The sequence below is a fragment of the Zingiber officinale genome, chromosome 4A, assembly GCF_018446385.1.
Source record: "Zingiber officinale cultivar Zhangliang chromosome 4A, Zo_v1.1, whole genome shotgun sequence".
Taxonomy (NCBI): domain Eukaryota; kingdom Viridiplantae; phylum Streptophyta; class Magnoliopsida; order Zingiberales; family Zingiberaceae; genus Zingiber; species Zingiber officinale.
Genome location: NC_055992.1, coordinates 2,047,694 through 2,072,916, shown reverse-complemented (window position 1 = coordinate 2,072,916; position 25,223 = coordinate 2,047,694). Strand labels below are relative to the sequence as shown.

The window sequence follows — 25,223 nt, the reverse complement described above, 5'->3', positions numbered from 1 at the left end:
ATCCTCGATCACGGTTAACTGTTGCGACTTCAGGAGGCGTACGGAATAGGGCCCGATGAAATGGAACCGTGGCAGGCGGTGCTTTCGCTCGGCCTCTTGATACTGACGTCGCTTGTTGCTCCAGCCGCTCGGCTTGCGCCTTCTGTTTCTGTTGCTCCACGAGCTTAGCTGCTCTTGCCTCGATTAGAGCGTCGAGCTCCTCCTGGGAGAGCATCACGGTGTACAGTCGTCCAGCTTCGTCCATCTCTTTCGCTCGGATGCAGGTGCGTTCCCACACATGGCGCCAATTTGATCCTGTCCGAACGCTGAATCGATGGACGCTGGGCACGTGACGCTCTCCGAACCGATGACGTGGATCTCTGACCGGCCGTATGGAGCTCCGATGAACCTGCAAAGAAGTCGGGCCGGGAAGGGGTTCCCAGCGACGACCCTCCGACGCTCAAGTCAGGCAAGAGGAAACTATGAAGTGACTTCCAATATCAGAGATCGCGTACCTCCGGTGAAGTCTGGGGGCTCTTATATAGAACTGTGAAGAGGCTTGTGCCACATACCGAGGCGAACACGTGTCTTCTTACCATACCTCAATATGAGCTTGTCAGAGGAGTTTGCCAGACACCATACTGCTATAGTCCGAGCACCTCTCTGATGAGACGGCAAAACTTTCTGTCGTAAGGTTCTACGTATGACTTGGTCGTTGGACATGCCTGTTGTCAGAAGATGTTCCTCGATGTCCCCTTGTCATTGTCTTCTTTTACCCGCGCTGAGCGCCCACCCGCTCGGCAAGCACCTTATCAATTCGATCGGGGAGATTCCCGGTCGCGTGCTCGGCTCGGCTGAGACTGTCCGCAGCATTATTGTTTTATGCCTTGGCCAAGCGGGTAGCCCGCTCGGCCTTCACCCTAAGCTTCGGAGACCCGACTCCCCGCCGGGTTGTCCTTGATTTTGTACTGACTCGTTCGGCCGGTTGACCCGATCCTTATCCGGTCGGCTGAACCTCATACTGCCCTTGACTTTTGCCCTCCACGTGGCGCTGATTCCCCTCAAAGGGAGTCTCCTGTCTGTACCGCCGGATCATTTTCCATCTAACTCAACATTATATAAAGAGTCATACTCAATTTAATATACTAGATTTAATTTAATGTACTGAATTTAATAACGATTATACCTCATTTTAAACTTTTTATACCTAAACAAATGAGGACAATTAGATAAATTAATTTCCATTAGATTTGGCTAGGAAGTGGAAATAAAATTATTATAAATTTTAAAACAATTTATAGTACATTAAGTGTGTTCAAATTTAATAAAAAATTAACTAAAAATTAAATATTATTTAGTTGTAATAGATATATTTAATTTTACAAAAATTAATTAAAATATAGATACTTACATTTAGTTATATTATATCCTTCTATGCTATCCATAACCTATGCATCTCGAATGTCAAGGGCAAAAAGACAGGATTTCATAGCCTTGCCTACGACGGCAGCAAAGTTTCTCTTTTCTGTGTTTGATCAGACTGAGAGATCAAACAGGTTTAAGCAGATCCGTAATGAAAGGAACAAGAGAAAGATTTCTAAGCTCTGAGATTGATAAACAATCAGGCAACAGCAACAAGAAGATAGTAGTAATTAGTACCTGCTCCGGAATGTTGATGGGTGACTGCTTGATCTTCCAAAGTTGGAAGCTTTAGCAATGGTAGCTCCAGAACAAGTAACATGAAAAGACCTGCAATTTTAGCTTGAAAATCTCGTTGAATTCGTTTGGTTACAAACAAACACCTTTAGATTGCATACCATAAGTGCTAAGGACTCGAGACTAAATATAACACCAACAACGGCGACCGCACTATCACCGCCGGCGAGCGCCTTCGAACAGCTGGTTGATCCTGGCCTCCACGTCCTCTACGCTGTACTTCACATGGCGATCCGCCTGCTTTCCGGCATCCGCGGTCGTACGCAGCCGGCCGATGAAGTTGCGGTACGCCGGCAGTACCATCGTCGCCACCGCCAACCGCAGATCCGTCTGGAGCTGCTCGTCCGCCACTACCCACCCGCTCTGCACCCTCCATATGTCCTCCACGTAGTTGTTGAACACGCGCAGACGCTCCCGCAACGCCTTCCCGGCCGCGGCCGAAGACGACGCGGCCGCAGCGCTAACGCCGTCCACCCGCAGCACCGCGACGACCTTGGTCCACGTCGCCCGCAGGTAGTCGTTGCTCCACCGACGTACCATTGCTATCTGCCGCCGGATCCAGTCGTCCCCCAAAAGCGCCCCCAGCTCGTTGCCCCTAGCCTTCTGGGTCATGTAGCGGCCGTTGTTCATCAGGAAGATGTAGCTGAGGGGTGCCTCCGGGTATACCTTCGACTTGGCCTCAAGGTTGGACTGGAGCACGTCCATGATCCACGCGACCTGAAGAGCCAAGGAGGACGAGGGTGGGTGGTGATCGGGGAGGATGCCAGCGCCAGCAGCATCCTCGTCCATGACTTCTTCGAGGGTCCGCCGGGAGACGCACGCCGCGCGGAGGTAGTTCATGACGTACCGAGTGATCGGGTGAAGACCGCCCCCTGGGACGGCGGCTTTGGCTGGGTCACGACGGATAAGGTTCTCTAGCTCGACGAATATACCCCGGATCGCGGCTCCCAGAGCCCTGTGTGCGGAGGCAACCTCCGCGCGGAGAGTGGCAGAGTATTGCTCGGAGAGGAGGTGGTCGAGTTCGGGGAGGAGATCGCGGAGGGTCTCGTACATGTCCACAAGGCGGAAAATACGCTCGGGTTCACGTGGGCCGACCGCGACAGCGTCTGCGAAGGAGAGGAGGCTGGCGGCGGCAGGGCGGCAGGTGGCGGCGAAAGCAAGGTCCGCAAAGGGAGGTAATGAGGCAAAAACGCGTTCGCAGAGGCGGCGCTCGCTGGGGACTAGAATTAGGAAGGCCATTTTAGCAGCCTTGACCCAGCGGGCGATCTCGTCCTCAAGCCCAGACCATGGAGTGGTCTGGACCTCATCGGCAGGGCGGGGGCGAAGGCCTAGCCGGGCGACGGACTCATCAACGAATCCTCGTCGGGAAACTCCGTAGGCTTCCGCACACTCGCTGCCGAACCCGGCGACCACCATCCGGCGGGCGATGGCGTGGAGATCAGCAACAGAGCCGGGGGGCAGGGCATCGATGACGAGATTGTAGTCGTCAACGGGGGCAGCGACCGGGATGCGGTCATCATCCACGTCAGCGCCATCGGAGTCAGAGTCATGAGATGGTGGCGTAGAGATACCGGCGCCATCCGAACGGTCAAGGATAGCACGAAACTCTTCTTCGAGGCGGAGCATGCACCGCTGAAGCAGATCATCGGCGCGATCAAGAAGGGGTTTATCGGCTGGCGCGGCGAGAGAGTCGAGTTCGCGGATGGTCGCGAGTAGGTCATCAACAGCCTCAAGGAAAGCGGCAGCATCCCCTGCATCAGACCAGATGAAGCTATTGGAGGAAACGAAGCGTGAGATCTGACGGTCGAGTGTGCGGACGGTGCGCTCCAGGGAGAGCGGTCGATGGTCGTCCGCCTCCCGTCGCACGCCGGCAACCGCGGCAGCATCCGGAGGAGAATCGGCGGGAGGGCGTCGGTGAGGGAGAGGACGGTCGGAGGAGATCTTGTCGAGGGAGAAGCGGCCATCGAAAGCGGAGAAGACCTGGAGGATGTCGTCGGCCATGGTCTCGGTCCGGCCCAGCGTCTTGGCGATGTGCCGGACGGCGGCGAGCAGCTTCTCCTCGCCGTTGTCCTCCATGTTCGTGGCCTCTCAACCTTTCGCTTCGCGTTTTGTGACCTAACGGCTCGGAGTCGCGGTCATGGGAATCGGAAGGAGTCGGAATCGAAGTCGACGGAGTGGATTAGGGTTTGTGTGGAAACGGAAGGAGGAGGAGAGGGGGCAGGGACTGGGTCGCATAAAAAAAGAGAAGAGGAGACGCGTAAAGAGCGACACGTCACATTCATTCTCGTGACAACGGGACGAGCTCGGGAGACGGGAAAGCGCGACGCTACTTCGCGTGATTGGTCGCATAAAGCGAGCGGAAGAGATAGAACATTAAAAATTAGTTCCTACCCAACTGGGTCCCGCTCAGAAACCCGGCCGATGGCCAATCACGAGGCAGTTCCGCAATATTCTAAAAGGAGAGGTGACGTGAATTTAATCGGAGTTGAATGCGCCGCACAAAGTTTCTGAACATAAAGCAGCGGCCAAGCAGAAGAGTCCGGAGACGCGCGACTCGATCGGCATCCGATGGCCGACGCCGCGTTTGACATTTCGACGAACTTCTTTTGGATTTGGTGCGGACGGTTGGATGGAGCCTGGCAGCTGTCTTAATTAGTATCATCACCGTACACTGGATTTGCAGAAGACAGCATCTGGTCCATATGAAACTTAGCTCTTTTTCCAAGGTTGTGCACTGCTGCATTGCAGTGGCAATGTAAATCGTCAATTGACTGTTTCACCTTTAGCCATAGATGAAAGAAGAAAGATGACGAACTAATGGACATGATCTTTGACCACCACAGTGAAATCAAACTCTTTATTATGAAATATTTGCTCCCTCTTCATTTTTGTTGGGACGAGAAGAGTGGATAAATGATTGATCACAAGTTAACTCTTCAAACACGCATTTCCTCTGATTGCTTCTTCCAGATTTCACTTGGTTCCAGTTCAACCAGGTAAGGAAAAAATCTTCAAGAGGAGTGGCGTTTCACTTTTATTAGACCTCCACATGCCAACAAAGCAGCTGCCAAACCATTTGGTGTTAGTCATGTTCTGAAGGCAGCTGACACTTGCGAGTGCTAGGAGTCCCGCATTTGTTACTGAGCAATACGACAAATTTATCTGGCAAATGGCACGATCGTGCAGAGTTAGACCACATTCTTGATGGCGATACGCACGGGTCAAGAAATACATCTCTTAAATGCCTGGTGAAGATTTCGAGAAAAGCGTGCAAGACCAAACATTGCAGCGTCATTCACATAATAGCATTTGTTGATGTCAAGCTTTATGAGTGTAGGGCAACCCATAGCAATAGCTGCAATACTTGCAGAGGAGACTCGAGGGGAACCTCTAATTTCCAGTGTTCAAATCTGAGTATTTTGATAAGGCTTTTAGTGAAGCATCTGTTATCCATGTGCAATATGCTAGATTGATCGTCTGAAGTATTGGGCAGCCATGAGCAATTGCCTTAATACCTGCATCCTTTATTCCTACAGATCGGATGCTTTAAAATTCAAATTAGTTAAATCGAATCAAATAAAGATACACTAAGCTTACATAATAAAGCTAATATAAAAAACTAGCAACAGACAACCTCTGAATGGAAGTTGATCCGGTCTGAAACTGAGTCAGACGGATCGCCGGTGAGGTGGTGAGAATATTGACGAAGTCAAGACGTCCCGGAGGGGGGTGTGCTGAGATGGCTCCTCCGTTAACCAAGTCTTCAGAAGTCCTCTGGTCAACGCCCTGCAGCCGGCGAACGGGTTGACCCGGCCCCCGGTACCCCGATACTCGAGGCAAATCCAACGAATATATGAGTACCAAACTAAATCATAAAATAATGAAATGCGTATGAAATATGAACGGAAAACGTACCCTGACCCAGGGGGCGCCGTCGGATGGGACGCGGCTCGAGTTGTCGCGACCCGGAAGAGTAGCTGACTCTGATCAGGCTGTAGAACTGGATCTGACGACGCGGAGCTGAAGGCGGCACGGAACCGGGAGACGAGCTGCAGGTCAGGGTATAATACCGATACGCACAGGGATAAGGCACCGACACGCAGGCCGGGAGGTACTAAGGCACGCAGGCCTGGACACGAGAGCGACACACAGGCCAGGAAACGAGACCGGCATGCAGGCCGGGAAATAAGATCGACACGTGGGCCGAGAAATAACACATAAATAGGAGCAGTGCACAAGGTGGAACACAATGCACAAGCCAAATTGGTACAAGGTCGAAACATGATAACGACACATAGGTCGGAAGCATACGACGATGAAGAAGCTACACCAAGTAGGTGTCCGAGTTATAACGAAGGCGACAACCAACCATGACGTGGAAGGGGAAGCGGCTGCGGCGTAGAAAGCACGACTGTAGGGGGCAACCGCGGTGCCCCTAAGTGCTGCAGCGAGTCGAGAAGGTCGGATATAACGCTGAGAGGTGCCGACAGCGAAGGAGACGAGGTGGGAAGCGGCGCTTCACCGCTGGACGCGCTGGCAGCCGCAGCGATGGCTCCTGGTCACTGCAAAGGGGGAGAAGAAGCAGAGGTCGTAGTCGGCGACGTCCGTCGCGACGTCGAGGTGCGCCCGACGACGAGGGCGTGCGTGCGAGGACTCGAGAGAGGAAGAAGATGAGGAGAGGCGACGAGGGCGTGAAGAGCGCTCGAGATAGTCTATCCAATGGCGACGTCGCGGAGAGGAGGAAGAAGAACAGTGTTCGTCTTCAGTGTTGTGGGGAGAAGAAAGAGAGGAGCGAGGGTGATGGCCGGAAGTCGCCACTGGCGAGGCGCTCATGAGAAAGAGGAAGAAAGAGAAGTTGGCAGCAGAAGCAGCCAGCCGAACCAAACCCCTCTCCCCCTCCTTTAAGCCCTAAACAAGGGAATCCCCAATTTGCCCCCCCCCCCCCTCCCTCCTTCCTCTTAATTACTCTTCTACCTTATACTCATATCCGTATCACAAGCCTCCCCCTCAAGTCTAGTCGAAGGAGGCGCAAGTCCGACTGACTAGACCACGTCCAAAACAAAATCACTACCGAACGCAGAATCAGCTCGTTGGATTCGTCTTATTACGTCGAACGAGCAACTGTGGTGGTACTGAGCAAGGGACCCAAATAGAATCGAGCGAGCGACGAGAAATCGCAACCGGGCAATAGAGAGACTGATTGACGAGCGAAGCCGTGAGCGCGACTGGGAAAGTGTCGACCGAGCGACAATAAATCACGACCGAACAATGGAGAGAATGACGGACGAGCAAAACCATAATCGTGACCGAGCAAGTGTCGACCGAGCGACGGTGAATCGCGACCTGACAATGAAGAGAAATGACGGATGCGCAAAATCATGATCATGACCGAGCGTGTGCCGACCGAGCGACAACGAATCGCGACCTGACAATAAAGAGAAATGACGGATGCACAAAATCATGATCGTGACCGAGCATGTGTCGACCTAGCGACAATAAGTCACAACCGGGCTATAGAGAGAGACGGACCGACGAGCAAGGCCGTGAGCGCGACTTGAAAAATGACGACCGAGCGACCAAAAAGGTCAAGCGAGTCGAAATATGATGGACGAGCGGGGTCGAGCGCGTGCTCGAACGAAAATAAATCACGACCGGGTGACCGAAAAGTGTCAACCAAGAAACCGATAGAATGCCTATATGGCAGAATAAGACCGAGCGAGTGATGTCGAGTGCGTAACCGAGAAAAAACATTAAGCGATAGGCCGACCGGCGTAAAACGAGTAGCCGAGTGGTACCAACGAATGGTCGAGCAAAAGGCCAAGCAACAGCGATGAGCGAAACATGAAGGGCAGAGCGACAAGTGAGCGATGGATGCCGACCTAGCCACAGCGATGAACGAAACGCGGATGCAGAGAGCTGGACAGAGCGGCGAGCGAAGCAAATATGATAAGTGTCGGGCAGAGCGGCAAGCGAAGCGGTGAGTGCCGATCGGGCAACAGCGATGAGCAAAAAACAAATAATAAGTGCCGAGCAGAGCGGTGAGTGAGGAGTGAGTGTCGACCGAGCAACAACAGCGAGCGAAAACGTGAGCTGAGTGCTGGACAGAGCGGTAAGTGAATCAAGTGTGATGCGTGCCGGGCAAAGCGACGAGTAAAGCGAGTATGACGAGTGTCATGCAGAGCTGCGAGTGAGTGATGAGCGCCGACCGAGAGGTCATTGGGCGTGAGAGCATGCTCACTTATAACTCGCACTGGGGCGAGAGTCTGGGACAGCCGACCGAGCAGAGCTCACTTATAACTCGCACTGGGGCGAGAGTCTGGGACAGCCGACCGAGAAGGTCGTTGGGCGTGAGAGCAGAGCTCACTTATAACTCGCACTGGGGCGAGAGTTTGGGACAGCCGATCGAGCAGCTCGGTCGTTGGGCGTGAGAGCAGAGCTCATTTATAACTCACACTGGGGCGAGAGTCTGAGACAACCGACCGAGCAGCTCGGGCGTTGGGCGTGAGAGTAGAGCTCACTTATAACTTGCACCGGGGTGAGAGTCTGGGACAGCCGACCGGAAATGTCGTTGGGCGTAAGAGCAGAGCTCACTTATAACTCGCACTTGGGCGAGAGTCTGGGACAGCCGACCAAGCAGCTCAGTCGTTGGGTGTGAGAGCAGAGCTCACTTATAACTCGCACTGGGGCAAGAGTCTGGGACAGCCAACCGAGCAGCTCGGTCGTTGGGCGTGAGAGCAAAGCTCACTTATAACTCGCACTAAGGCAAGAGTCTGGGACAGCCGACCGAGCAGCTCAGTCGTTGGGCGTGAGAGCAAAATTCACTTATAACTCGCACTGGGGCGAGAGTCTGGGATCCCGACAGGGAGGTGATCCGGAGGCCTGACCAGCACTGATATGGAGACCTGGCCAAGAATTGATCTGAAGGTCTGACCAGAACCTGATCCGGAATTGATCTGGAGATCTGACCATGACTTAATCCGGAATTGCTCTGGAGGCCTGACCAGGAATTGGTCTGAAAGCCTGACCGGGAATTGGTCGGGAAGACCGATCGGGAATTGGTCTGGAGGCCCGATCGAGAGATCGTTAGCGATACTCCGATCCGAGACTGGTGGTGATACTCTGGTCCGAGACCAGTGGTGATATTGTTGATACAGTCTGACCTGGCTGTTGTTTTGATATTGACACTGATTTAAGTTTGTATCAGATATTAATTAAACTCAGACTGATTGATGATCAAGGTTGATCATGAGGAGAGGAAAAGTCCAAGTATGGATACTTGGCACGCAAAGTCAGAGAGGGCTCGGCAGTTCGTTCTCTGGACCGGACGAAGTCGGAGAGGGCTCGGCAGCTCGTTCTCCGGACTAGGTCAGAGAGGGCTCGGTAGCTCGTTCTCTGGACCGGACGAAGTCGGAGAGGGCTCGGTAGCTCGTTCTCCAGACTAGGTCAGAGAGGGCTCGGTAACTCGTTCTCTGGACCGGACGAAGTCGGAGAGGGCTCGGCAGCTCGTTCTCCGGACTAGGTCAGAGAGGGCTTGGTAGCTCATTCTCTGGACCAGGAAGACATTAGGGTTTAGGGCTGGGAGGCTCTAAAACTAACACAAGGACATTGGATCGGTTTGTTGACCGATCCAGTGATACTCTGGCTGTCTGGATCGATCGGCAGACCGATCCAGTGATACATTAGTCACCTGATCGGTTTCGTGACCGATCAGTGACCACACAGAAAAAGTCTCTGTGGGTTATCTGATCGGTCTAGGGACCGATCAGTAACCACACAGAAGCATTCTGTGGGTTATCTGATCGGTCTGCAGACCGATCAGAAAGAAACGCTGGGACTCAAAGCGAGAGGGGGGATCGGTCTGTGGACCGATCCACCCATAGGTTGATCGGTCCACAGACCGATCAGACTCTTCCCAGACCGATCAGGAAGAGTCCTGATCGGTCCAGAGAGCTATGGATCGGTCTGTTGACCGATCCACAACATGTCATTTGTTTCTGCTGCTTCTCTGATATTTCTGATTCACTTCTGATTCACCTGATCAAATCATCTGCTGTGAGATTTTTAAGTTACAGGTTGCAGGTATCGTGCAATTGGTTAATTTCAAATGAAGCTCCATCAGAAGAATAAGAACAAGTGCCCTTTATGTTGTATTTCACTGCAAGTGATGCAATTCGATCTTCAACGTTCACTGGCCGCGATCAGTTGGACTCTTGCTCATTGGTTCGAGCTCAGAGGCACCAGTGAAGACCATGGATGGTATTGGTGTGAGTTCAGAGAACCAGATGAGAAGGAAGAGTGATTGGCGACGCCTGAGTTGGTTGTAGTGATTCGGGACAGTGAGAAAGCAGAATAAGAAGAAGGAAGAAGAGAGGTTTGCTAAGGTTCTGGAAAAACTCTCTGTCGATCAAGCAAGAGGCTGTGTTGAGCTCTTGGCTGAAGCTTCCTTCTGTCTTTGCATTTTTCACTTCGTGGCTGTAAGTTCATTTGCTCAATTCTTTAGCCACTGAACTCTGTAAGTCATTGTGCTTTATTTTCAAATCTACTCTGTGACTTTTGTGGAGAGGTTACTCCACCGAGAAGGAGAAAAACTTAGCCGGAATTTGTCCGGGGTGTGATCTACCGAAAGATCAAGGGATCGTCCACCTTACGGACAGTAGGGGCAAGTTATCCCCGAACCTCGTATATACTTGTGTAAGCTGTGGGTTGGTTTTCTTTCCTTGCATCAGTTTTTGTTTTGTTTGTTTCCGCTGTGCTAACCAAGTTTTGTGAGGAAATTGATTGAGTTTTTAGTGGAGGCTATTCACACCCCCCTCTCTAGCCATCCGAAGGTCCTAACAAGTAGTATCAGAGCAAGGCGCTCTTCATCCGGATTAACACCCTAAAGAGCAAGAAGATGGCTATGAAGGAAGGTTTTAGTACCAATCGCCTACCCTACTTCGATGGAGCGGACTTCCAATATTGGAAGAGCCGTATGGAGTATTATCTCAAGACCGACATCTCCATGTGGTTCTCGGTCAAGGAAGGTTTCACACCACCGAAGGATGAAGAAGGTAAGGAACTAGAGTCGTCAAGGTGGTCCGCCGAGCAAACTCGCAAAGGACAAGCCGATGTCAAGGCGGTGGTCACACTACAATGTAAAATAGCCAAAGATCAACTTGTCAAGATAGGTCCTTTTGTGAGTGCAAAGGATTTGTGGAACAAACTCATTGAGCTCCAAGAAGGAACTCGAGACTCTCGGATCGCCAAGAGAGACTTGTTCTTAAACCAACTACAAAATCTCACCATGAAGGAGAATGAAACGGTAAGTGAACTACACGGAAGGTTCAAAGAGATCATCAATGGTCTTCATTTCGTAGATGAACGCGTAGAGAATCACGATCTTGTAAGGTACGCTCTCAAAGCTTTTCCGAGGAATGCCTTGTGGTCATCTATGGTAGATGCCTACAAGGTCTCCAAGGATCTTTCAATTGTTAAGTTGAATTCTTTTGTGAAATGGAACTTCATGAACTTGTTAACAAGGGTCAAAAGGAGAAAGGTATAGCTTTAGTTGCAGGAGAAAAGAGCAAGGATAGAAGAAGGAAGAAAGAAAAGAAGAAGGAGAAAGAAATTCCTACATCCTCATCCTCCTCCGAGTCCGATGATGAAGGTGGATCATCATCAAGCGAGATGGCCAACTTCGTGAGAAGAATCATGAGAAGGAGCCGGAGATACAAAGGGAAAGGTAAGTCTATTGATCAAAATATTGATAAGACTAACGTTACTTGTTATGAGTGTAGCAGGAAAGGACACTATCGGAGCGAGTGTCCAAAACTCAAGAAGAAGGAAGAAAGGGCCAAGAAGAAGAAAGCTCTCAAAGCTTCTTGGGATGAATCCTCCTCAAGCTCATCGAAGGAAGAGAAGGAGAAAATCACTCGTCAATTAGCACTCATGGCAAGGGAGGAATCGGACTCCAAAAGTGATACATCAGCCGCGGCTTCATCATCTTCGGATGATGAAGAGGTAACTTCTCCACATTTAGAAAAATGTTATAAAACTATTGCACATTTATCAACTTTGCTTAAGAAATCAAAAACTGAAATCAAATTATTAAAAGAAGAAGTAGAACACTTGAAGACTCTTAGGGAAGATGAGGTTGATGACCTTCATCAAGAATTTCTTGAGGATGAAAACAAAGCTCTAAAGAGTGAAGTTGAGAAACTCAAGAAAATGCTTGAGAAATTCTCAACTAGCTCTAAGACCTTAGATATGATTCTAAATGCCCAAAGGGCGGTCTACAACAAGGCTGGATTAGGATATCAACCTAAGGAGTCTAGTTTCATTTCCTTAGTGTCTAGAACCCAATTTCATAGATCACATGCTTCTAGGGTTCATGAGACTAGGAAGGGTGTGACCAAGGCATGGGTTCCTAGGTCTTTCATTGTAGATGCATTAGGTCCCAAGATTTGGGTACCTAAAACATCTATCTTTCGTGTCTTGTAGGCATTTGTCAAGGGGGAGCATCTATCAACTTGGTTTGTTGATAGTGGATGCTCCAAGCACATGACCGGGGACAAGTCACTCTTTACTACCCTTCAAAACAAAAATAGAGGTAATGTGTCCTTTGGTAATAATGGTAGCCTTAAGGTTATAGGAGTTGGAGATATTCAAATATTCGAATGTCTCCAAATCAAAAATGTCCTTCTAGTCAAGGGGATGACTTTTAATCTCCTAAGTGTTAGCCAATTGTGTGATACGGGTTACACAATTGAGTTTCATTCAAGTCAATGTCTGGTCAAACACATTGACACACTTGACACGGTACTAGTAGGCACAAGGGTAGACAACATTTATCAAGTATCCTTTAAAAGTGCTACTAATGCCTCTGCTAAGTGTCTCATGTCAAAAGAAGAAGAATCATGGCTGTGGCATAGAAGGTTGGCCCACGTAAACATGAAGAACATTCGAAAGCTGGCCAACAAAGGATTAGTGCGAGACTTACCAAGCATCAAGTATCAAAAGACAAAATTATGTGATGCATGTCAAAAGGGTAAGCAAACAAAAGCGGCTCATAAAGGTAAAAGCGCTGTAAGTACATCTACTGCTTTAGATTTATTGCATATGGATTTGTTTGATTGCAGTAATATTATTTCATTGAATGGGAGTAGATACTGTTTAGTGATCATTGATGATTTTACTAGATATACATGGACCTTCTTTTTGAAAAATAAGGATCAAAACATAGATGTTTTTGTTTCTTTTTGTAGAAGAACTGAAAATGAAAAATTGACAACAATTAAAACAATTAGAAGTGATCATGGTGGAGAATTTCAAAACCATAGATTTTTAGAATTTTGTCAAGAAAAAGGATATAGGCATGAGTTCTCTACTCCAAGGACCCCACAACAAAATGGGGTTGTGGAGAGAAAGAACCGAGTCTTGCAAGAGGCTGCACGAAGCATGCTCAATGAGTACTCATTACCGAGCTACTTATGGGCTGAAGCGGTAAATATCGCTTGCTATGTGCAAAACCGAGTCTTGATACATAGGTTTTTAGGAAAGACTCCCCATGAACTTTGGTTTGGGAAACCCCCTACAATTAAACATCTTAGGGTGTTTGGTTGTAAGGTGTTTATCTTGAATACCAAGGATCATCTTGGAAAGTTCACGGCTAAGGCTGACGAAGGAATACTAGTTGGGTACTCTCTCACCAGCAAAACCTATCGAGTCTACAACAGTAGGACTAAATTGATTGAAGAGTCCTCTGATGTAGCATTTGAAGAAATCCCTAAATCAAATGATCAATCAAAGGATGTAGGAGAAATTCAATTTGAACTTAGAAATCTAAGTTTAAATGATCAAAACATAGAAAGAGTCGAAGTTGACTCCGACGACGATGAGCAAAGGCAAGAGAGGACTCAGTCTGATCCTTTACCTGATACTGAGTCCTTGCCTGTGCCTAGTGAGACCATTCATGAGGCACTGCCAACACCAAGGCAATCTAGGATAGCCTCTAGTCATCCCAAGACCAGATTGTGGGAGACATTCAACAAGGGGTTAGGACTAGGTCATTCTTTAGAAATGAGTCTAATGAGGTCGCCTTGATCTCAGAAATCGAACCAAAATTAGTTGATGAGGTATTGCACGATCCTGATTGGATCATAGCTATGCAAGATGAGTTAGGTCAATTTGAAAGGAGCCAAGTGTGGGACTTAGTTCCTAGACCTAAGAAGACCACCATTATTGGAACCAAATGGGTTTTCAAAAATAAGTTAAACCAAAAGGGAGAAGTAGTAAGAAACAAGGCAAGACTTGTAGCCAAGGGCTATAGTTAAGTCGAAGGCCTCGATTATGATGAGACTTATGCTCCCGTGGCTCGATTAGAATCCATTCGCTTAATGCTAGCTTTTGCTGCACATAGAGGCTTCAAGCTATATCAAATGGACGTTAAATCAGCCTTCTTAAATGGTTTCATTAAAGAAGAGGTCTATGTTGAACAACCACCGGGGTTTGTCAATACCGAAGCTCCAAACCACGTGTACAAGCTCAAGAAAGCTCTTTATGGGCTTAAACAAGCACCTCGAGCTTGGTACGAAAGGTTGTCAACTTACCTATTAGAAAAGGATTTTGTAAGAGGTCAAATAGACCCAACACTATTTCTGCGTAGAGATGGTGAAAATATATTTGTAGCCCAGGTGTATGTCGATGACATAATTTGTGGCTCAAACAACAAGGGCTATTTGAATGAATTTATCACTCACATGGAAAGTGAGTTTGAGATGAGTCTGGTAGGAGAATTGACATTCTTCCTTGGACTTGAAATCAAACAAACTCGAGATGGCATTTATGTCCATCAAACAAAATATACTCAAGAGATGCTCAAGAAATTCAAAATGAGTGACTCTAAGGAAGTATCCACTCCAATGGCGACAAACACTCGCCTTGACAATGATGAGAGTGGAAAACCAGTTGATCTAACGCAATATAGAAGCATGATTGGTAGTCTTCTATATCTCACAGCTAGTAGACCGGACATACTTTTTGCTGTGGGCATGTGCGCTAGATATCAAGTCTGTGCCAAGGAATCTCATTTAATTATAGTTAAGAGAATATTGAGATACCTTAAGGGCACAATTAGAGTAGGTCTATGGTACCCTCGTACGGAGTCTTTTGACTTGATAGGCTATACCGACTCCGATTATGCTGGGTGCAAATTGGATCGGAAAAGTACTAGTGGGGGTTGCCAATTTTTAGGTTCATCATTGGTTAGTTTTTCAAGTCGGAAGCAACATTGTGTTGCTCTCTCCATGACCGAGGCTGAATACATTGCCATGGGAGAGAGTGTATCACAATTGTTGTGGATGATCCACACTCTAGAGGATTATGGGCTTTCGTATAAGGGAGTGCAAGTGTTGTATGACAACATCAGCACAATAAACCTAACAAAAAACCCAGTCCATCATTCAAGGACCAAACATATTGAAGTGCGTCACCACTTCATTAGAGATCACGTAGCTAGGGGAGACATTGCACTCACCTATGTTGAGTCAAAGTCAAACCTAGCCGATATTTTCACCAAACCTCTTCCGGAAAATGAATTTAGTCATTTGAGGAGAGAATTGGGAATGTGTTTGGCTCAATAGGCCATTAGGACCCCATCATGATCAATAAGGACAATTAAAACAACAAGAGAAATAGGGAAATTAATTTGGGCAACTTGGGAACATCTCACACAAACTATAAGGTTTAACAAATGATTTTTGTTTGCTAGAAATGGGGTGAGATGCTAGGATCAGCCGAATTATTCAAAATGTATCATGCATCCCTTGAATAATTAGGTTGAAGAGACATAAATTGAGTATGGGGAAGACCATTACATAATTCATGTGTATTTGGTTCCTAGATCTTACTCATATATTCCAACCAAGGAAACTTGGTTGGACCTTTACCTAGAAATTATGTAACTTTGGTTGATGGACTGTTTGATACATTTGAACGATGCTTTTCATGATTTTGATTGATACTAGGACAAGTCCTTGAAAGAATGATAGCAAGCGGGTTATATTTTGACAAACTTAAAACTAAACATAACAAAGGTTGAAAATTTCAGTTTTCAGGCCTTAAGTTGTCTGTTTTCTAAATGTCTGCAACTTTAGGGCTATAAACAAGTTCAGACCATAATTTTTAGGTAATAGTTATGCTTGTAGATCCTCCAGGTTCTAGGTTCTGAACTTGGAAGTTTTCCTAGAGAAACTTCCACGAATTATCGAACATCTCTATGAATTTCAGTTACTGCAATTACTAATTTCAGTTACTGAAATTACTGGAGAGATCTAAGTATCAGACACTGATCGGTCTACGGACCGATCAGGTCAGCCTGGCACCCGCTACTGATCACTTTCTGATCGGTCTACAGACCGATCAGAGAGTTCCCTGATCGGTCCGGAGACCGATCAGATCAATCTGGTATGCAAGGCCATTGATCATTTTTTGATCGGTCTACAGACCGATCAGGAAGTTCCCTGATCGGTCCAGGGACTAATCAGCGAGTACTGATCGTCTCCTGATCGGTCTGCGGACCGATCAGGATGTTCCTGGATCGGTCCAAGGACCGATCAGGAGGCTCCTGATACCTCTTGATCGGACAGCCGTCCGATCATTTCATCAACTGTACACCATCAGGAAACCCTTAAATCTTCCCGATCTTTTCTTTCCTTTATTCACGCACAAGCCCTAGCCGACTCTTCCCTACACCTCACCTCTTCTCTTCTCTTTGCACGCCGGAACCCTAGCCGAAGCCCTAGCCAAAGCTCAATGGCACCAAGGTAACTCCTTACTTCTTTAGAACTTAGCATTTCGATTTCATTTCTCACCATATTTGTGATTTTTGTTTCGGGTGTTGGTGGCTCCGGTGCTCATTTACTTCCCATTGTATCTCATTGGTGGCTCCGGTGCTCCGGTGCTCACCTGAGAAGTCTAAGTCTAAGGCTCCCTCTCGTCCTCAACCATCTGTCTCGGGGAGATTCCCTAACAACCATTTTGAACAAGCTTTTAAACAACGGACCTTTAAATTACTTTCTTGTAGGTCTGTAGATCGTAAATTCATGGACGAATTTTGTCCAACTGTGTCCGAAATCATTGCCTACTACAAACTTGACTCACTTGTCTACTTAGAACGGGATATCAACTATGACTTAGTCTCTGAGTTTTATAACAACCTTCATCAGACTAATGATGTAAGTTATAAAACAAAAGTTGCTAAGCAGACCCTTGATTTCAGTTTCTCATCCTTCTTTGACTATCTCGGTTGTCGGAGGTGTTCCGGCAATGTCTTTTCGATATATCCTGACTTACCCGATCCTTTACCTCCACCCTTTGATATCTCATCTGACGATATTTATGAGTACTTCTTCAGACATCCTAGACCGGGTGGCCTTGATGAGCTAGATGTTGACTTCCCTACTTTTGCAACCTTGAGATTATCTCCTCAAGACTACATTCTTTTTAAAATTGTCACGAACTGCCTTCTGCCTATCACATCTAAACCATTGTCTGAGATCCGACCGTATCATTGCCTGATGCTTTATGGATTGCGTCGGCGTCTCGACTTTGACATTATGTCCAGCATCTACTCTTCGATCATCTCCTATAGTGAGCCGAGCGGCTACACTGTTTATATGCCTTATGGGCATATAATTACAGATTGACTCGAGACCCTTCAGATTGATGTCTCTAAGGGTAGGATAGTCAAGATGGTCAGGCAGGATTGCAGACTTGGGAAATGGACATTTTCCAAGTCTGGCATCATAGGACAAAATGGGGATGTTCGGTGGAAGGATGGGAGAGCTCTAGGTGAGTTACCACGGGGACCTCCACGACAGGTTGCAGCTGCTCCTGTTGCTGCTCCTCCTGCTGCTGATGATGGAGAGGCCGATCCTGATCTGCGCTGGCAGATCACCGAGCCGGAGAGTCGCTTTGATCGACACGATGAGCTGCTGGTTGCTGAGCTTCACGGGCTGCGCGTCCAGATTGACCAGCGCTACGATGATTTACGCAGTCAGCAGCTGGCGACACATCAGGCGATTATGGATTGGATGGCCAGATACCCACCTCCGCAGGATTTCCCGGGCTATCCATCCTCGAGCAGCGACATGCCACCTCAGGGACCCTTTCCTCCCATTGATGATGCTGATGCTCCTCATGATGAGGAGGCTGACTGATACACATTGTCCTTTGATGTCATTCTGACTGTCTATGTTTTGGATGTTGTTTGTTGGATATTTATGTCTGACCTGGATACTTGTTCATTTCATCTATGTATGCTGTTCATCCTCCTGTTTTCATTATGTTTCACTTCTTATTGGTTTTTAATATGCTGTTCATATGCCATGTCTTGTATGTCTCTTATTTCTTTATCACTGTCTTATAATACACGTAGAGGTATTCTAGGTGAATTAAGAAAAAGACAGTATGGGTTAAGGGGGAGTCCTTAACGTTCTCTTACCTAATTCGCACATTTTCGGTGTTTGACAAAGGGGGAGAAGATAACTAAGTTTAGAGATAAATGGAAGTTTGGCTTTAGGGGGAGGACCTTGATTCCTCTATCCTTACATGGTGTTGTATCTGTCTTAGGGGGAGGATCTTGATTCCCCTAAAATTAGGGAAATATGGAAATATGAACATTTCTGATCTAAACTTAAATCGTGTTGTCAAACAACAAAAAGGGGGAGATTGTTGATACAGTCTGACCTGGCTGTTGTTTTGATGTTGACACTGATTTAAGTTTGTATCAGATATTAATTAAACTCAGATTGATTGATGATCAAGGTTGATCATGAGGAGAGAAAAAGTCCAAGTACGGATACTTGGCACGCAAAGTCGGAGAGGGCTCAGCACTGCTCGACCGGACGAAGTCGGAGAGGGCTCTCACTGCTCTCCTGACTAGGTCGAGAGGGCTCAGAGTCTCCTGACCGACGAAATCGGAGAGGGCTCGCACCGCTCTCCGGACTATGTCGAGAGGGCTCGAGCTCGCTCTGACCTGACGAAGTCAAGAGGGCTTGGCACTCGTTTCCGCACTCAGGTCGAGAGGGCTTGCAGCTCGCTCGACCAGAAGACGCGTTAGGGTTTAGGCCGGGAGGCTCTAAAACTAACATAGGATATTGGATCGGTCCGCATTGACCGATCCGGATACTGGTCGCTCGATCGGCCTGCACCGATCCAAGGATATTAGTCACCGATCGGTCTCGTGACCGATCGGTGACCACGTAAAGTCTCATGGGTTATCTCGACGGTCTGGGACCGATCGGAACCACGTACATTCTCAGGTTATCCGATCCGCACCGATCAGAAAGAAACGCTGGGACTCAAAGCGAGAGGGGGGGATCGGTCTATGGACCGATCCACCCATAGGCTAATCGGTCCACAGACCGATCAGACTCTTCCCAGACTGATCAGGAAGAGTCCTGATCGGTCCAGAGAGATATGGATCGATCTGTTGACCGATCCACAATATGTCGTTTGTTTCTGCTGCTTCTCTGATATTTCTGATTCACTTCTGATTCACCTGATCAAATCATCTGCTGTGAGATTTTTAAGTTACAGGTTGCAGGTATCGTGCCATTGGTTAATTTCAAATGAAGCTCCATCAAAAGAATAAGAACAAGTGCCCTTTATGCTGTATTTCACTACAAGTGATGTAATTCGAGCTTCAACGTTCACTGGCCGCGATCAGTTGGACTCTTGCTCATTGGTTCGAGCTCAGAGACATCAGTGAAGACCATGGATGGTATTGGTGTGAGTTCAGAGAACCAGATGAGAAGGAAGAGTGATTGGCGACGCCTGAGTTGGTTGCAGTGATTCGACACAGGTGACAGTGATTCGGGACAGTGAGAAAGCAGAATAAGAAGAAGGAAGAAGAGAGGTTTGCTAAGGTTCTGGAAAAACTCTCTGTCGATCAAGCAAGAGGCTGTGTTGAGCTCTTGGCTGAAGCTTCCTTCTGTCTTTGCATTTTTCACTTCGTGGCTGTAAGTTCATTTGCTCAATTCTTTAGCCACTGAACTCTGTAAGTCATTGTGCTTTATTTTCAAATCTACTCTGTGACTTTTGTGGAGAGGTTACTCCACCGAGAAGGAGAAAAACTTAGTCAGAATTTGTCCGGGGTGTGATCTACCGAAAGATCAAGGGATCGTCCACCTTACGGACACACCGAGGAGTAGGGGCAAGTTATCCCCGAACCTCGTATATACTTGTGTAAGCTGTGGGTTGGTTTTCTTTCCTTGCATCAGTTTTTGTTTTGTTTGTTTCCGCTGTGCTAACCAAGTTTTGTGAGGAAATTGATTGAGTTTTTAGTGGAGACTATTCACACCCCCCCTCTCTAGCCATCCGAAGGTCCTAACAGATATCTTGACCCCAAATGGAGGAGGATAAGCCTTGAAGCCCCTAGAAGTGAAGCCTGTAGCGACATGAGGGAATAAAGCCTTTGTCATACCTGATCGCGTATCATACCTGATCGCGAAGTGGTGTCAGCCGGCTGAGGATCCGTCTCAGTCCCTCAACTCCCGAATACCCGTGGAGCGAGGGGGGGAGGATAAAAAGCGTGAAACCGATATAAGGGAACAGAGTCCATAACCATAGAAGGAAGCAGAGCACTGTGGATGCAAGTAGCAACACCTGTAGATGTAAGAGACTGCCAAACATGTGAAAGATGCAAAGCATATAATAATAACAGAGTGAAGCGCATATAGTAGTAAGAGAATGTAGAGCCTGTAGCAATACGAGGATGCAGAGCCTCATGATAAAGGGTGAAGAGCCTGTAACAATAAGAGGATGCAGAGCCTCATGGTAAAGGGTGCAGAGCCTGTAGCAGTAAGAGGATGCAGAGCCTCATGACGAAGGGTGCAGAGCCTATAGTGCAGAGTCGGTAGTAGTAAGAGGATGCAGAGCCTCATGGCGAAGGGTGCAGATCCTATAATACACCTGATCGGGGAGCTGGGCCCTGGTCTCTGAGTAGAGAGTAAGGCCCCTAGCCTGTAATCAAAGAGCGAGGCCCTTAGATCCTGATCAGGAAGTCGTACTGCGAGTCAATGATCGGGGAGCTGTGTCCCTAGTGCATGATTGAGGAGTTGTGTCCCAAGTGTATGAGCGGGGAGCTGTGTCCCAAGTGTATGTGCGGGGAGCTGGGCTCCTAGTGTCTGATCAAAAATCGAAGGCCCTAATCTTTGACCAAGGAACTAGGATTTTACTCACTTATCAGGAAGCTATATCAGTTCCTATAATCGTAAAAAGGGAGCAAAGCTCGTAGCGTACTTGATCGGGAAGCCGCGCCAACCGGCTAAGGGTTGGTCTCTGTTGGTTAGTCCTAAGAAAATCGTACCGGTTCCACTGTACAAAAATTTTTTGTACAAGTGTCAAACCTTTCCTTAAATAACCTATTGTGTTCTTTAAAAGTTAAATTAGGAATCGCAGACGGAACTTAACATCATTGATTCCAAATTTAACTTATCTGTTCTTAATGGTTTAGATTTGAATCGCAAGCGGAACTTAACACTATTGATTCAAATCTACCTAAGTTATTAATTCCATAAATATTAATTTCCAAAATTGGCTTCCAGGACTGCATGGCGAGGCACATGACCTTCTTGGATATGGGAGCAACCACCATCGCCTAGGCAAAGCCTTTTAAGGAAAACTAATATTTATTTCCTTAAATAACTCTAGGTTAACAAAAAAGAACAATCGAATAACAAATTCGAAAAAGAAGAAAACACAAACTCGAAAAAACTATTTCGAAAACTCTAGAATCATATGCCTCTTATTTTTGGTATTTCCAAAAATAACAATACAAAGAAAACTAGTATGATGCGGAAAACAATTAATAGTTATACCTTTCTTTGTAAGAAAAAATAACCTCTTGATCTTCTACCATATTCCTCTTCTAACGTCGGACGTTGTGTGGGCAACGATCTTCCGAAATGAGAACCACCAAGCACCTTCTTCTTCCTTCTAGGTTTCGGCCACCACAATTCTCCAAGAGAAGTAGAGGTTCGGCCACCACCACCAAGCTCCAAGGGATGCAAGAAACAAAACCTCCTTTCTCTCCTTCTTCTCCTAGCTAGAACCGGCCACCATCAAGAGCTCCAAGAGGGGTTGCCGCCGACCACAAGAAGAAGAGAAGAGGGAGAAGCTAGGGCTGGCCACTAAGGAGGAAAAGAGAGGAGAAGAATAATAAAGTCGTTCACCCATGAAGGCACCTCTACCCCCTCTTTTATAATCCTTGGTCTTGGCAAATAAGGAAATTTAAATAAAAACTTCCTTAATTCTTTTGCTATGAAAAGGAAAATTTATTTAATTAAAAATAATTTTCTCTTCTCAATATACATGGTCGACCACTTATTTCCACAAAACAAGGAGAGTTTTAATTAAAACAAAAATTAAAACTTCCTAATTTGTTTCCGGAAATTTATAAAAAATTTCTCCAATAAATTTTCCCTTCATGGTGGTTTATAAAAAGGAAATTTTATAAATTAAAATCTTTCTTTTAAACATGTGGATAAAAAGAAAGTTATCTCTAAAAATTAAAATCTCTTTTAATCTACAAATAAGGAAAGATATCAAATCTTTTCTTAATCTTTTGTAGAAACTTATAAAAGAGAATATTTAATTTTTAAACTCTCTTTTAAATCATGAACATGATTAAAAAGGAAAGTTTTCTCAAAATTAAAACCTACCTTTCAATCTACAAATAAGGAAAGATTTTAAATCTTTTCTTAATCTTTTGTAGAAAACTATAAAAGGAAAAAAATTTTAAACTCTCTTTTAAAACCATGATATCCACATAAGAAATAATTTTAACAAAAATCCCTTTTTAATATGATGTGGCCGGCCACCTAAGCTTGGGCTCCAAGCTATTGGCCGGCCACCTTAAGGCTCAACCTTTAGGCTTGGCCGGCCCTAATCTTGAGCTTCAAGCTTGACTTGGCTGGCCCCTATTGGTTGGGTAAGAAGGTGGGTATGTGGTGGATATAAATTTCTATATACAAGAGGCTACGATAGGGACCGAGAGGAGGAATTGGTTTTGGTCTCCCGATGAAATTAAGCATCCCGTGTTCGCCCCGAACACATAACTTAATTTCATCAATAATAATTCATTCCACTAAAGAACTATTATTGAACTACCGCACCAATCCCAAATTAAATTTTGGACTCCTTCTTATTATGAGTGTGTTAGTCTCCCTGTGTTTAAGATATCGAATGTCCACTAATTAAATGAATTACTGACAACTCACTTAATTAATATCTTAGTCCAAGAGTAGTACCACTCAACCTTATCGTCATGTCGGACTAAGTCCACCTGCAGGGTTTAACATGACAATCCTTATGAACTCCTCTTGGGGGCATTATCAACCTAGATCACTAGGACACAGTTTCCTTCTATAATCAACAACATACACTATAAGTGATATCATTTCCCAACTTATCGGGCTTATTGATTTATCGAACTAAATCTTACCCATTGATAAATTAAAGAAATAAATATCAAATATATGTGCTTGTTATTATATTAGGATTAAGAGCACACACTTCCATAATAACTGAGGTCTTTGTTCTTTTATAAAGTCAGTATAAAAAGAAACGACCTCTAATGGTCCTACTCAATACACTCTAAGTGTACTAGTGTAATTATATAGTTAAGATAAACTAATACATTATTACATTACGACCTTCCAATGATTTGTTCCTTTCCATTTTGGTCGTGAACAATTGTTTATAATTTATAAAGAACTGATAACATGATTTTCTGTGTGTGACACCACACACCATGTTATCTACAATATAAATTAATTGAACAACTACATTTATCATAAATATAGATATTTGACCAATATGATTCTTATTTCTAGATAAATATTTATACCAAAAGCTAGGCTTTTAGTATACACTCTAACAATCTCCCACTTATACTAAAAGACTAAGCTGCCATATCTACTGCCATACATCTGATTCCCAACCCTTCAACATGCCCAACAAAAGCTCTTGCCTTAAGGGTCTTAGTGAAAAGATCTATAGGTCATCATCTGATGCAATCTAGGCGGCAACAACTTCTCCTCGTTTATACAATTTTTCGTATTGGGTGGTACTTACGCTCTATTATGTTTACTTGCCTTATGGACTTATGGTTTCTTCGAGTTTGCTACTGCACCAAATTATTTTGGGCAAACCAGAAATCATATCTAAGTCTATCTTGAAGTATCTGAGCCATACAACTTCTATGGATACCTCAGAGGCTGTCATATACTCAGCTTCTATGGTGGAGTCCGAAAAAGCACTTATGCTTATCACTCTTCCATAGTTATGACTTTTTCCTCCTAAAGTAAACACAAAACCCCGAGGTTGACTTACTATTTTCCCTTTCCGATTGGATGTTAAAATCCATGTAACCCACAGGGACCAAATTATCTGCCTGGTAAGCTAGCATACAATCTCAAGTGCCTCTAAGGTACTTCAATATATGCTTTACCATAGTCCAATGTCCTTGTCCATGGTTACTTTGATATATGCTAACTATGCTCTTGGCAAAATAGATTTCTGATCTCGTGCATAACATACATTAGGCTTCCAATAGCCGAAGCATAAGGAACTGTCTTCATTTCCTCTATCTCCTTTGATATCTTCGGAGATATCTCTTTAGATAAAGCTACTCCATGCTGAAAAGGTAAGAAACCTTTCTTGGAGTTTTGCATGCTTAAAACGAGCAAGCATTGTTTCGATATATGAAGCTTGGGATAAGTAAAATATATTCTTTTCTTGCGATCCCTTTGATCCCATGAATATATGCATTCTCCCAAGGCCTTCATATCGAATTGTTTGGACAACCATACCCTTACTTCTGACAACACTTTGATATTGTTTCCAACTACCAAAAATGTTATCAACGTATAGTACAATAAATACCACAACGTTTCCATCACACTTCTTGTATACACAAAACTCATTCGGTTATAAAATAAATTCATAGGTCTGGATTACTTTATTAAACCGGATGTTACAAGACCTTGAAGCTTTACTTCAGTCCATAAACTGATTGAGCTTACACACAAGATGTTCTAGCTCTTTGCAATGAACCCTTCTGGTTGCTTTATATGGATGTTTTCTTCAAGACTTTCATTAAGGAAAGCTGTCTTGACATCCACTTGCTAAATCTCATAGATAAAAGAATCCGGGTAGACTTAAGCATGGCTACCGGTAAAAAAGTTTCCTTTTTCTACAAGCCTTGCTTTGAAAGTTTCTACCTTCTTGTCTATCCCTCTTTTCCTATTGTAGACTTATTTTTACCCAATGGCTTTTACACCATTTGGTGATTTTATAAGCTTCCAGACTCTATTAGAATACATATATTCTAATTCTGTATTCTTTGCAAAGATGCTGCATCTTTATCTTGGAGTGCTTCGTCATATGTCCGGAGATCAGGTTCATGTCCTCCAGGGATCGAGTCAAAGACTTTCCCAAAACATGAATCTTTTTAGGTTGCCTAACAACCCTCCCACTACGACGAG

At 45.7% G+C, this 25,223-nt stretch overlaps 1 protein-coding gene across 2 annotated transcripts; it reads right to left on the bottom strand.

Annotated features, from left to right (window-relative positions):
• Positions 1 to 1,553: 1,553 nt before the first annotated feature.
• Positions 1,554 to 3,956, bottom strand: LOC121969226 (exocyst complex component EXO70B1-like). 2 transcript variants are annotated; one of them, XM_042519191.1, is made up of 2 exons: positions 1,797 to 3,956; positions 1,554 to 1,728 (listed from the first exon to the last, which is right to left on the bottom strand). In XM_042519191.1, exon 1 carries the CDS (start codon positions 3,769 to 3,771, stop codon positions 1,852 to 1,854), a length of 1,920 nt encoding a protein of 639 aa, XP_042375125.1. In that variant the 5' UTR covers positions 3,772 to 3,956; the 3' UTR covers positions 1,554 to 1,728; positions 1,797 to 1,851. The 2 variants fall into 2 exon arrangements, with proteins under 2 accessions (XP_042375125.1, XP_042375126.1); XM_042519192.1 differs by having other exon boundaries at positions 1,554 to 1,702; positions 1,797 to 3,917.
• Positions 3,957 to 25,223: the final 21,267 nt, after the last annotated feature.